Genomic DNA, 14,528 nt, shown 5'->3' with positions numbered 1-14,528 from the left:
CTAATTGAATGAGGGATGGAATGTATTTCATAAAGACGAAAAACAACACTTCAAATTACGTAGAAGTTGTTTACACATTCCACATATTATGGAAAATTACTAACTTAAATTCTTAATTCGAAACTACTTACTGATAAATGCTAAATGAACCGCCCTTTGTTTTTTGTGATGTGATAGGTATTCGATCGATTGTGAATGTGAGAATCAGCTATATTACTTACGCATTGTTCATCGGTGTCGAAGAAATCGCGGAATTCATTGTAGGTAATACTGTCTGAGAAAAAAAGAAACCAAGTGTGAACGACTTCAGAAAGAAACGATTAGCAAAATTGCTAGAGAAATCAAAAATGGCGAATTATCATCGAGGTAGGTGATGTTTTTTGTTGTTTTCAATTCAAAAAATACCTCTGCCGATTATGGATTATATGTATAGTATGTAATTCCATTGAAAACCGGAAAATAGTTGTGAATCTATTACTTTCCTTTTTTCCTTGCCCTTTGGATTGAGAAAGTAATATTGAGGGTGTTGTGCTGAAAAATGAGGCATTCAAAATCTCAGGGGGGGCCATGGCCCCCCTGGCCCCCCCCTGCGGGCGCCCATGGGCATCTTATAGATTTGTCGCTTAACCTATTGCGGGTTTTTGTAACTGTAAGAGCAGCTCTGGAAAATTGTCTTTCAACTGAAGCTGAAGATGCTGGCGTTTATAAAAAATCCTTGACCATTTTGGCCAAGTTTGTGGAGATATTTCTGAAACTACCAAAATCTACCAATAGATTTCATAGAAATGTGAGAAAACTACTGATAAAGTCACACTGGCGAATGCTTCAGTCTCTCGGCGCTCGAGGAATCCCCTTATTTAGTCTAAGCGCGCACGACATTGCAGAAATATATGCCGTGCGACGCGTGCATATCAAGCTCAAGTAATATCAAGTAGCTTAATATCAAGTCAAACAATAAATATCTAAAATCAAGTCAAGTCAAGCTCAAGTATATTATTTTTCACGAGCTTTATTTTCAAATCAAGTAGTTGGTTAAAATGTCAAGCTACTTGGCTTAATGAATCCCTAATCACAAAGCATGAGACTATAGATACACGTTTTTTTCTAGCTACTTTGTTGAAAGGCCTGGATGACCTGCATTTAGGAATTCACGGTTTGGCTTGATATTCAAGCTACTTGGCTCAAGCTCAAGTAGCTTGAAAACAACTCAAGTTCCAGTCAAGTAGTAGTTTTTCAATGTTGAGTCAAATACTAAATAAATAAATATTTGACTTAACATTGAAAAACTTCTACTTGACTTGAACTTGAGTTGATTTCAAGCTCAATCTGCTTGAGCTTGAATATCAAGCCAAGCCGTGAATCTCTACCTGCATTCACCATTAGGCTATGGTCAACTACTCATGTTACACCCTTTAGTTGTTCATAATGGACTGAAATGCATTTGGCGAGTAGGAATTTTCAAATCGGAAAAAAACCTTGCTTCATCCTAAAAGTGATCACAACGCTTCGGTAGACTCATCAGCAGCGTAACGAACATCTGAAGCGATACAAAATGCTAAAAGGTATAAAATGGAATATTGATTCAGTTCATCGTCGACACATTTATCGCTGTACTCCGATGTTATGCAACAAAGCTCAGCTCTCGGACCAGTAAAATCGATAAAGTGAGGATTATCTGCCAAACAATTGGAAATCACGTACAAATACTCAATTTGTCAGTTCTCACCAATACAAACCTGCAAAATAGACAACCTAAAATGTTAAATGTTAATATAACTCACTTCTGGACGATGAATAGTTTCTTCCGATATCGGTAAAAGATCTGATAATCGGCAACACGTGATCTTTTCTTTGATGTTGGTGTCGGTGTCTTTTCAATAGCGCTTCTTTCACTTGCATTTTTTTATCTGAGGCCAGTGAGTTGTTGTTGACCATGTGATCCAGTACTAGATCTGCTATGTGTTCGATTGATGAGGCATCCATGTCCAAGATGACTGTTCCGTTTAAAATCAAACTGCGGAGCTCAAAGAGGGAATGTAGAGACAATGTGCCAACGTGAGGTTTTGACCATCTATTTCCACCTGTAAAAAAATTATTCATCAAGAATTTTCAATCTTTGAACTGTAGGTTTTAAACTACAAAATATGATAATTTTGATCGCAACATGCCTTATACAAATACTGATTGTTTCTGAGATGCCGGCAGTGTACATTTGGATTTTCATTTTCACAATAATTGGTTTGACTCGGTCTCTACTTCTTGGAAATTAACTATAATTCAACATTGTTGATAGAAGACGCTAGTTACACTTGGTTATGTTTATTGAGGCAAAGGACAAGTTTTTTTCGACCTTCAAATCAAATATTGATACTGAGTTATTATATTCATTTATATTTTGATGTAATGATGAGAATAGGTTGAACGATTATTTTGATTCCATTTTATATTTACCTTCGCCATCAAGATCATTCGCTATTTACTCTCTCATATGTTCTTTTTGAGCATTTTCAATTTTTTTGGGTTATATACCGATATCAATATTATTTTTATATTCTAAGTTGCTTTCAGTATAGGGCCATAAAGTTACTAGAAGCCTCTGTTCTGCAATGCCTTTGAAGTATACCAATAATACTGACTCAGAATGGTGCAGAACATTTTTCTCCCTATGAATCTGAGTAGGTAAGTTCTCTCGTACAAATTTCGGTTCTTTTCGGGTAGCAAACTAGAGAATGCTGCTTGAGCAGTTTCTTCCACATTTGAAGTTATCAAAGATAAATTTTCTTCGTAATTCATTTTTATTTACTCTTATCGGCAAAATCATGATTCTGATTGAAATCATATAAATAAATTTGACAGCGATGCTTTGATTTGAATTATTTCTTCTATGGAATTACATAGTGAAGTATTGAGAGTACACAGACCTTAAATTGAAAATATGAAACACATTTCAGTAAAGTTGTGACCACAGAGTGACATAATAAACATTATTTTATTACTCTGATGTTGAGGCATTATTCAGAATGCTGTGGAATACTTCTTTCTATGTTCGGTTGCCTATGACAGTTTTGAATTAATGTGAAATCAATCTGTGATTGAAAGTAAATGATTTCGAATGTGACTCAACTAAAAAATAGATCGTCTGAACTTCTTGTTTTTTTGAGAGGTGAGTAGTGGGAATCAATTTTGGCTAGTCAACCGATTGTAAATACGATAACATCCAAAAAAATCTCTACGAATTTTTCAGGTTATGGCAAACTCCTGGCTATTTCTAGATTGGACAATTCTCTCCCTAACAGCTATGGATACATAATCCCACAGGTACGTAATTGGATTTATGTTCGGTAAATTAGCAGACCACTTTAATCCTTGAATATTGCAAATCCTCGAGCGCATATTGTACATACAAGTTTGGTTCGTTGGTGCCAAAATTACTATACACTTGGAGGAATATTATCAAATCTCTGAACGTAAGGTAAGGTTATCAACACGAGTGATGTTAGTTTTTATAATAATTGATCCTTTATTTGTTTTTGTTCTCAAAGAGGAACAATGCAGTAAAAGATATATGGAAGCAAAAAATTTCTGCGGTTTCCTCGAATATTATTATTTTTCCAGAAAAGTCTCTTAGCATTCTAGTAAGATTATAATTGCTTATTAGGGCAAATTTCTACATATAGATCTGTGAAATAAGGAAAGTACTGATAAGAAGTTAGGAGCATTTGAGAGCTCACACATTCATATACACTGTGCTGATTGGGAAAGAGTTCTCTTCACAGATGAGTCTAGATTCTGCCTCTACCATTGTGATCGACGTTCTCTTGTATACAGACGTCCACATGAAAGATATGCTCAGTGCAATTTCCTGAACACTACTGGTTTCGGGGGAGGATCGATTATGGTATGGGGTGGAATATCTTTGACTGCTCGCACAGGCCTAGTGGTCGTTGATAATGGAGCTATGAATGCTGATAGGTATATAAGGAACATTCTTTAAGAGCATGTAGTGCCATTTGCCCCATACATTGGTGTAAATTTCATTTTTATGGACGATAATGTCAGACCCCATCGTGCGCGCATCGTTCAGGAGTACCTTGAAGAGGTTGAAGTCTCTCGAATGGAATGGCCAGCAAGAAGTCCAGATCTCAATCCGATTGAGCAGGTTTGGGACAACCTCAATAGAAGGCTGAGAAGTGCAGAAAATCATCCAGCTACTCTTAATGACTTAGGAATCCAACTCAGAGAAATCTGGGAAGGATTAGATCAGAACATTTTAAGATCACTCATTTTGAGTATGAACCGTCGTTGCCAAGCTGTAATTAACGCAAGGGGTGGAAATACAAAGTATTAAATCACTTATCAGCATTCCAGTATTTTGAAAATTGTTTATTTCTTTTCTTTCACATAAGATTCGGTGAAATCCTGAATTTTTCTTCCATTCAATGTGTCTTGTTTCGTTCGAAACCTTCCTGAGAGAATATAAAAAATAAGTTATAAAGTCAATGTAGAGTTAACTTTCATTAAAATTGAGATTTTCAGAATACGCGTTAATTTTTTTGCGCAGTGTATATAAACTACGAGAAACAATCAAATTATCAATTTTGCAAGGTATGTATGTTGTGAAGTTCGAGGAGTTCATAATTTCAGTATGAACTTATTCAATATTCTGTGGAATTATAGGGATGCTAAAATTATTTCGCCCACATTCTGAATTGAGACCAATAATAACAGCTGAAACTTTCGGAACTGTAATTAAATTTCAAGTTGCTAGGCGTTCGAACTTTCTGCCATGAGGACATTGGTGATTGAGATAATTGAATTAATCAGGATACCTCGAAGGCTAACAGATTAGCGAGTGCGAAGAAATTAGCTGTCTGAGAAAATGCAAAGATGAGGATTCATTATAAAGGATTCTCCAATGAGTGGTTTTATTTTGAATAGCCTGCTATCTGGGCAGCTGTCACTTTTAAAGCTGTCATCTTTTGACATTTGACAAGTAAATACTAAGCCATCTCTAGAAATGGAACGATACATGCTTCAGCAATGCATTTAAACTGTTGAAATTCACTAAAAAAAAGGTAAAAATTTCGCAGTGACAATTCGCAAAACTAAAGCATTTTTGGTTTAACGTGAAGCCACCTTCTCGACCAGCAATAATGAAACCGGTGGAAAATTTGAGCTGTGGGGGCGAATTTAGTGATGTGAAGCATCAAAATCGTGTGCGTCGTTCTAGATCAACTGTCGATATTGAGGGAGTGTAAACGAAAACCCAGGTTTGCTGAGTAGAAAATTATTATTAACGAGGTGACCGTAACCCATGAAGATAATTCTGATGTTCTATAGGGAACATTTGTCATTTCAGCACTGGCCAAAATAAGAGTCAATTAAAATTAAGGGGCATTCGAGTGCACATTCCTTAAAGCAATATCTACAACTAGAATTTGATATTTCAAAATTCAGTTTTTCTTTAGAATTTTTGTTTTCTTGGAAATTTCAAACATAATCATGTTGGGTACCTTCTTTTTTCCTAATTTCTCGTGAAATGGGTAGTTACGTCAAATTCTATATACTCGAGATAAAATTCAAGAAGATAAAATTTCTCGATTGTAATATTCAAATTTGTTGCTTTTCAGTATTTTCCTCAGAGTAATAAACAAAGATAGAGGGAGCATATATCATTTTCAGTAAGCAAATTTTGTCCCCAACATGAAATATCAAATTTGGCATGAAGCGTGCGGAAATGAAAACATATCAGTGATACGATATTTCACTCATTTTGCAAGATTCTCCTCAAAGAGCGCACTTCATATGTCCCATAGTGAATCAATGTTTCATATCAACACAAAACATATTGAGATGAATACCTAAATATATCAGAAATTCGGAAAACATACTTCAAGAGCGCCAAACGTCGTGAAACAACCGATGACACTAGGAGAGCAAAAGTTGCAAAACCTTGGATTTCAGCAGGTAGATACAGAAAAAAATAATAATAATATAAATTCGACAATTAGGAGAAATATCAGATCCCAAATTTTAAATTTGCATATTTAATCGGAAATCACTCAAATAAATATATTTCATTCAATATAATATAGATTCATAACGATATAGTAAAATTGTGGATTTGAAAATATATCACAATCCGACAACGTAATCTAACCATGTTGGGGACATGTAAAAATTGCGTATACTCTATCTATGTTTATAACTCTATGCAATCGAGAATTTTTTCTGGCAAAATTTAAGATTGCTATGTTATACTCCTCTTCCTACAAATTTAAGCTTGTTTTCATTTCTATAATTCTTCACGTGTCATCTCTAAGATGCTACCCTGTTTATTTGTTCTGAAAGGTATCAGATGTAGTAGATCTTTACTATTCCAACTGAATGTCTCCCTTAGCGTGCGTTTCGTCTATATTCCAAGCACGAACTCATATAAATTTCTACTCTGTGGAGAAAATTAGAACTACAATAGTAGACACATGTGACATACGGAAGGCGAAGTTTCATTGGACGAGGAAGCTAAGGGAGTTCATTTTTAATCAAAGAAGAGAGTTGGGTTTTCTTTCAGTTTTCCTAGTTATAACGATCTTGCATCTTGTAGGTGATAAAACTTCACTGAATAAGTGCTGAGCCTAACCAGTGACAATACATTTTTTTTTGAGAATTTAACTTTCTTTGTCAACATTGTCACATTCAAGAGTGATACACGTACTTCAATGATTCTCCTATTTTTCAATATTTTTTGTGTAAAATCATTTTTAAACCATACCATCTTTGTCGATGTAGCACAGTTGAAATAACACTTATGAAGCCATTCCTTTGCTGAACAGTATTTTACCCCATCAAAGAACAGTGTTTTATACACGAAACTTGTTTGTATCCATTTTTCACACAATAAAAAATGTAGCTTCACTTAACCTATGTATGTAAAGGGTGTTTTTTTTCGAGGTATATAACTTTAAGTTGGCATTACTGTTCAAGATGGCGACCGATTTAACAGCTGTCAAGTGATTTATTCTCAGTTTGGTTTGGCAATTTATCATGAATAGACTCACGCCTGAGCAACGCTTGCAAATAGTGCAAAATGAGATTGCCGTTGTTACCGATTTTCATAAGCGAATTTTGTTTAGCGATGAAGCGCACTTCTGGTTGAATGGCTACTTCAACACACAAAACTGCCGCATTTGGAGTGAAGCTTATCCTCAAGTGTATGTCGAAAACGATGATGGCCAGAACGTTACAGTCAATGGTGATCGGTATAGAGCCATGATTACTAACTTTTTCATTCCTGAATTGAACAACCATGATGTCCAGGAGCTGTAGTTCCAACAAGACGGCACAACATGTCACACAGCTCGTGCCAGAACCGATTTATTGAAAGACACGTTTGGTGACCACCTAATTTCACGTTTTGGAAATGTGAATTGGCCTCCAAGATCTTGTGATTTAACACCGCTAGACTATTTTCTGTGGGGCTATGTAAAGTCATTGGTCTATGCGGATAAGCCACAAACCCTTGACCATTTGGAAGACAATATTTGTCGTGTTATTGCCGATATACGGCCACGAATGTTAGAAAAAGTCATCGAAAATTGGACTACATCCGAGCCAGCCACGGTCATATGCCAGAAATCATATTTAAAATGTAATGCCATAAGATTATATTGCGGATAAATAAAATTCATGTCAATCGAATGATCCATCCTTGTTTTTTTGCTATTTAAAGTTCTATAGCTCTAAAAAAAAACACCCTTTATATCAACATACTAATATTTTCTTCTCTTACCTTCCTCCACGTCTTCTTCAAACTTAATCCATCTAGCTGTTTCTTTCCATTCCATTTCTTCACCATCAACAACCAGCTCTTCCATTTCAGAAAACAGGGGATGACTCTCGTGTTTGTCATCGTTGATATCTTCACCCAGTATAAATTGCACTCTTTGGGAGGGTGGAGTAACTGTAATGAGAAAGAATTGTTGTTTAAGAACTCCAATTTGAAAATTTAGGAGTTTGTGGAAAGGCTTCGTGGAAACTTTTAAATGAATTTTTCCTGTACAAAAGAGGATTATCCTGACTATAACAGGAGTTGAATTTAATAATATCGAAGAATCGATGAATACAGGATTCTGGAATATTATATACCTGGTCGATCATCCTCTGATCCTTCTCTGCTACTATCGCTTTTGTGATGATGTTTATGTCTTCTATGTGAATGTCGCCTTTCCATTGGGATGTGAACTCCTACAAAAACACTGTGAGCTCTATGTCCTGAAAAAATAGAATCACTTTTATTGAAAGTCGCTTTTAAGGATTCATCAGTATCGAAATAGCAGGAGGATTCTTATTTAAGTATCGATTATTCTTTCACTGATTTTCTCATTCATTATTTCATTGTTCATTCATTGATCCCTTCATTTATTCTTTATTTTATTTTTATTTATTCGTTGATTCATCATTCATTACCCATTATTTTTGTATTTATTAATTTTTATCCAATTCATTATTGAATAAAAGTGAGTAATCAAATAATGTCCAAAAACAATGATTTTGATAGATGAATAGAGTTAAATTGTAAAGAATAACTGGGAAACATCAAAATTAAAACAGATGTGGAGATTTGTAAACTTATCATTCTGCTCGTTTGTAAACATATTTGAGAAGAATATTGCGGTTTCAGGAAATTATTGAGAAAGCTATTAATTTGGAATTGAGGAAATGAATAGTGATATTTTAATAAATTCAATAATCAAAATGTAGTGATATCTATAACAAAGGTTCTCAGTTAAAAGTTTCATTTGCATGCAACCGTATCATCTGCCTTGAACAAATTCAGTATCTACCAACTTAAGGCTGTGAGTAAAGGCCACTCAAAAACAGATAACATAATGCGACCAACCTTGATTTTTCTCTAGAAAAAAATGTATAACTCGATCTTTATATTTGAAACCGAGTAGAATAGAGAAGAAATAAACACCGCATACCTCTAGTTATTCTCAGTGGTACTGAATATCTCATGACCTTATTGCTCTTTCAAGTTCATTGAACAGTGAAGACTGACTTTGAAAATGATCTAACAATTACGTGTTAATGCAAATGTATTTCGAAAAACGATTTCATGCTTAGAAGTCAATAACGTATTATGTTTGGACATTTTTCAAGACCTCGTAATACAATATCTACCTCATACTTTTTATGATTTTTATTCCATGACAAGTTTATAACCTTATCCACGATTAATACAGGATTTCCAATAAGAGGTTTCATTTTGAATAGCTCATAAAGCACATTTTGGTCGTCGTGAAGCGCCTTCTCAGCCATTTTCTATGGCCTATTTACTCTAGTTCTGATTAGATTGAAATTTTGCACTGAGCTGAAAATTGTTATTTTATTTAAGAGGAATAACCACTACGAGCCTTTCGCTTATATTTTTATCGATATTCTTGAATTTTTTATTGTTTTGGTTGCGCGATCACCATGAATTTTAGCATGAGGGTTAAAGGTGATTTGTCACATGCAGATTTTCATCTCGACTGAATGTGCAGTTTTGAAATGACCCAAAAACATTTCGAATGGCTATATTGACGGAACCCCTAGTCGATTTCTGCTCATTAACGAACTTAACCGCGGCATTTGAGATTAGGGCTTCATCAAGCCAAGTAGTTTGGCATTTTAACCAACTACTTGACTTGAAAATCAGGCTCGTGAAAATTTACATACTTGAGCTTGACTTGACTCGATTTTAGATATTTTATTGCTTGACTTGATATCAAGCTACTTGATATTACTTGAGCTTGATATGCATGCGTCGCACGGCATATATTTCTGCAATCTCGTGCGCGATTAGACTAAATAAAGGGGTTCCTCGAGCGCCGAGAGACTGAGGCATTCGCCAGTGTGACTTTATCAGTAGTTTTCTCACATTTCTATGAAATCAATCGGTAGATTTTGGTAGTTTCAGAAATATCTTCACAAACTTGACCAAAATGGCCAAGGATTTTTTATCACCGCCAGAATCTTCAGCTCCTTTTGAAAGACAATTATCCAGAGTTGATCTTACAGTTACAAAAACCTGTAATAGGTTAGGCAAATCTATAAGATGCCTCAAATCCTGGATGGAAAATAATAAAATCAAACACAGCCTAGAGGTTGCTCAATTTTAAGAAACTTTATTTTATTATTATTTTTATTTTTTATTTTGTTATAAGTTATAGTGATTTAATTTATGTTTCTATTTCAAAAAAGTTGATATTTTCGGTTCTTTTATACAATAAGTTCAATAAATAAAAATGTTCTTTGCAAGGTTAATTCTCATTTCATCATGTTTTTATTGATGTGACAATACACAATAAAACTGATGAAATCAAGTAGCTTGATATGATTCAAGTGCATACTTGATAAATAAATACTTGACTTGACTTGAGATTGAACAATCACTACTTGACTAGAAGTCAAGTCAAGTTAAAGCCTAGAATCGTTATTTGAGATCTAAACCTGAACCTAAACGTAAAAATTTGAAGTTTCTAGGTCATTCCGTTCAAAAGAATAAGTTATCGAATTTTATCGTTTGAGACCATTCTCGGCTCAAAATTCTAAAATTACCGACATTGTAACGAAATGATAGAGCGATAGCTTTGGATACGAGAGCTCAATGATATCTTGGCCATATACCTCTATTTTCATGGGTCTCATTTCCCTGAAACGTTCCTAATAATCCTAATTCATTCTTGATAGCATTACGCTGAATTAGTGCCAATTGAGTTGCTCACTAAAATTCACCTTCGCATGAACGAACGATATTCTAGGCATGATTACATCCTCCAAATATAAGACGATCGAACAAAACCAGAAATTATTAATATTGGAATAACTCGTATACGAAATTGATTGAATGAAGCAAATTTTCATGTGCGCCATTTTAGCATAATGATTATGTCATGATGGATTGATAGATGACACATGGGAATTGGTAAACATGAAGTGTTACACGAGCAATGACACTAAACAGATGCAAATGGAGCATGCAGATTTTTTATTTGAATAAACTCATTTGTCCCGAAATGTTCAGAAAGAATAGTACTATCAACAACTTAAATGCAATCTCTCATAAAAGATAAATACTTAAGGCAGAGCCAAATAAAATGATATTATGATATCTTAGCAATGATTATTCGAAATTAGATATCTTGTTTATTTAAATATAAATGGATCTGATTCTTGATATGGGAGAATGGATTACCTAGTTGCACTGATTTTTTCACCGAATTTTCAATACGCACCATAAAATATAGAAAAAAAGATGAAAGCAGTGAAGTTAGGAGCTTTTGAGCGCTCGTTCATTGCATCCTTAGAGGACAAAACTGTATTCAGACAGGGTGCTTTATTAGCTCACCGACAATCTTTGCCGTATGAAAGATCATCCTGTATAGGTGTGTATGTGGTATCCATTTAGGGATTCATCAAGCCAAGTAGCTTGACATTTCAACCAACTACTTGACTTGAAAATCAAGCTCGTGAACATATTAATTGTTGGGCTTGACTTGATTTTAAATATTTATAGCTTGATTTGATATCAAGCTACTTGATATTACTTAAGCTTGATATGCACGAGTCGCACGGCATATATTTCTGCAATCTCTTGCGCGCTTAGACTGAATAAGGGGATTCTTCGAGCTCCGAGAGACTGACGCATTCGCCAATGTGACTTTATTAGTAGTTTTCTCACATTTCTATGAAATTTATTGGTACATTTTGGTAGTTTCAAAAATATCTTTCCAAACATGGAAAAAATGGCCAAGGATATTGTGTTAATGCCAGCATCTTCAGTTCTTGTTGAAAGACGATTTTCTAGAGCTGATCTTACAGCAACAAGAACCCGCAATAGATTAGACGAAAAATCTATAAGATGCCTCATGTGTCTTAGATCCTGGATGGAAAATTATGAAATCAAACAAAGCCTAGAGGTTTCTCAATATTGAGAAACTTCATTTTTTATAATTTTTTATTTTGTTATGATTCATAGTGATTTACTTTATGTTTCTTTTTCAAAAAAGTTGATGTTTTCGATTCTCTTATACAATAAGTTTGATAAATAAAAGTGTTTTTTTGCAATGTTCCTTCTCATTTCATCATTTTTTTATTGATGTGACACTACACAATAAAACTGCAAAATATCAAGTACTTGATAAATACATACTTGACTTGAGATTGAAAAACTACTATTTGACTTGAAATCAAGCTCAAGCCAAGTATCATAAAAATCAAGCCAAGCCGTAAATCCCTATTTTCAATGGTGAAATTGACGAATGAATGAACGAACATCTAAATATAAATGATCTCATCTCTATCAAATATGCAATCAACATAAAAAGACAACATTTCGAACCATAAGAATAAAACGTTTTGGTAGAAAAGAATGTACCATCCACTAGTATACACGCGTGATATGTAAAAAGAAAATTTCAAGAAAAACTGTCCCTTTTAAAATCCCATTTCCCGTTCCTACTCACCTTCAAAATCATTCTCGTCAAATGCCAAAGATTTATGTGCACCAGGATCCCTAGAAGCTTCATCATCTGCTTGCTCTCTGTTGTCCATTTTTCAGAATGAAAACTGCAATCAAACAAGACACAAATTCAATGACAATAACACAGTAAACACAGATTCAAGATAAATTTGCGTCCAGTGCATGCATGTTGTCTAGCGTTACGTTTATTATTTACCAACTACGTTATCAAATTGTTGTATATATCAAAATAGAGGAAATGTTTTTATCAGAAACATCATATAATATGATAAATAATTGCCAGGGAATGTTGAGTTCAGTCAACTTTGAATTGGTATACGTCGGTAGGTACTGGATTGAATATCGAAAGATAGATAACCAAGCATCTGGGGAAAAGCACATCAAAGATTATGTTTATTATTATCGTTAATGAACGTTTGGAATCGTTCAAGGAAAACTTTGTTTCTTTTAATCGCCTTGAAATGTTTATTAGGCCGATTGAAACGTCCCCGGTCTGATGCACAGATGGCGGTGCTAGTATTAAATTCCATATAATATTTAGTTAGTACCAACCTTCAAACAATAAGTGTCAAAATTTGACAGCAGTCCTACCATTGGTTTGTGAGTGTAGCTACTTTTGTTATTTGAAAAAGAAGGAAAAAAAGAATTTCGTGTGCTGATAAAATATTTCTTTTTGAATGGAAAAAATACAGTTGAAGCAAAATCTTGGGTTGATGAAGAGTTTCCGGGGTCTGTACCAGGAAAATCAACCATCATTGATTGGTATGCTGAGTTTAAACGTGGTGAAATGAGCACCAAAGACGGCGAACGCATTTTATCAATTATCATGGTATACTGTTAAGAAAGCTAGTTATTGAGAATTACTAAAATATACCTACAAAAACCTACAGCTTTAGTCTTTCAACAGTACTTTTCTAAATTATTCCAATTCGCTTTTTCATTTCAAAACATCAATTTCGAAATTCTTAAACCGTCAGATATTTTTATTGAACAATTCCATCGTTTGAATATAGTGAATCAAAATAAAGATCGCGCCGAAACTATATCTAAGCATTGAGGTTCTAAAATAACTAAATAAATCTATTCTTACCAATTTCAAGGAACTTATTTCACATTCAAGCTTAAAAATATCATCAACAAATGTGTTAACGATTCAACACGTCTGGTCTAAGCGGAACACCAAGAAAAAAAACCTTGTCATATCCACACATTGTAAGAAAAGTTTCGAACAAACCATTTATAATCTCATCTAAATTCAGTGGGATATAAAATGATATAATTATATCAATTAGCCAGATAGCAAAATAATTGGAAACACGTAAAGATCAAGTAGGTATGATAGTTCAAATTGGTTCTTCTCAGACTGACAAGGAAAATTCAATCTTCAATCTCGGTGTATTTACTTGAAATATGAGAAATTAATTTTATAGACTGTACTCATGTTTGACCCTGACCATGTGCTGGTGAAGTTTGGGAAGATGGATACAAAATACCGGAACTCTGAATAATAAATAATCACTTGAAGTAATGTTGATTCATTATCAACCAGCTGAGATATTACCCAAGCTTTGTTTTCTCACGATTGATTGTTTCCGAGTCTGTCAACGGTAGGTAGTGGAAGCATTTTGTGATAAAAAGTATTTATGGTCTTTGATTTCGAAAGTTTCACTCGTGAAATTCATTTCAAAACATTTTGGAAAATTTTATTTCGATTCCATTCCTTGAACTCTTCATTAAACATTATTTCCTCATTTTTTGAAGCGTGTAAGCAAAGGGCTAAATGCTATTGTTTAGGGATTCATCAAGACAAGTAGCTTGATTTTTTAACTACTCGACTTGAAAATCAAGCTCGTGAAAAATTACACACTTGAGTTTGGCTTGACTCGATTTCAGATATTTATTGCTTGACTTGATATCAAGCTACTTGATATTACTTGCGCTTGATATGCACGCGTCGCACGGCATATAAAGGGTGTTTTTTTTAGAGCTATAGAAATTTAAA

General features: G+C 34.2%; 2 protein-coding genes across 12 annotated transcripts in view; one reads left to right on the top strand and one right to left on the bottom strand.

Moving 5' to 3' along the window:
- LOC123677371 (sodium bicarbonate cotransporter 3) overlaps positions 1-14,528 on the bottom strand; it is a 66,630-nt gene that overhangs the window by 24,271 nt on the left and 27,831 nt on the right. For 9 of the 10 annotated variants that reach the window (XR_006747095.1, XM_045613851.1, XM_045613852.1 and 6 more), the window contains exons 2-5: positions 12,510-12,612; positions 8,146-8,271; positions 7,790-7,960; positions 1,782-2,081 (exon numbers count right to left, since the gene is read on the bottom strand). Coding sequence is in view for 9 of the 10 variants with exons in the window: in XM_045613851.1 (XP_045469807.1) it covers positions 1,782-2,081; positions 7,790-7,960; positions 8,146-8,271; positions 12,510-12,597 (685 nt within the window). In the remaining variant the exon portion in view is untranslated. Of the gene's footprint in view, positions 1-1,781; positions 2,082-7,789; positions 7,961-8,145; positions 8,272-12,509; positions 12,613-13,616; positions 13,638-14,528 lie in introns of those variants that run through there. The other variant, XM_045613853.1, reaches the window with a different exon arrangement.
- The window catches only part of LOC123677373 (protein Wnt-1), a 157,929-nt gene continuing 146,409 nt past the window's right edge, over positions 3,009-14,528 (top strand). Inside the window, exons 1-2 of one of the 2 annotated variants that reach the window (XM_045613860.1) lie at positions 3,009-3,163; positions 3,245-3,318. The gene's annotated coding sequence lies outside the window, so the exon portion shown is untranslated. Of the gene's footprint in view, positions 3,164-3,244; positions 3,319-3,381; positions 3,473-14,528 lie in introns of those variants that run through there. The other variant, XM_045613862.1, reaches the window with a different exon arrangement.

This window comes from Harmonia axyridis, chromosome 4 (genome assembly GCF_914767665.1).
Source record: "Harmonia axyridis chromosome 4, icHarAxyr1.1, whole genome shotgun sequence".
NCBI lineage: Eukaryota > Metazoa > Arthropoda > Insecta > Coleoptera > Coccinellidae > Harmonia > Harmonia axyridis.
Note: the sequence above shows the minus strand (reverse complement) of the source record. Positions and strands in the feature narration are given on the sequence as shown.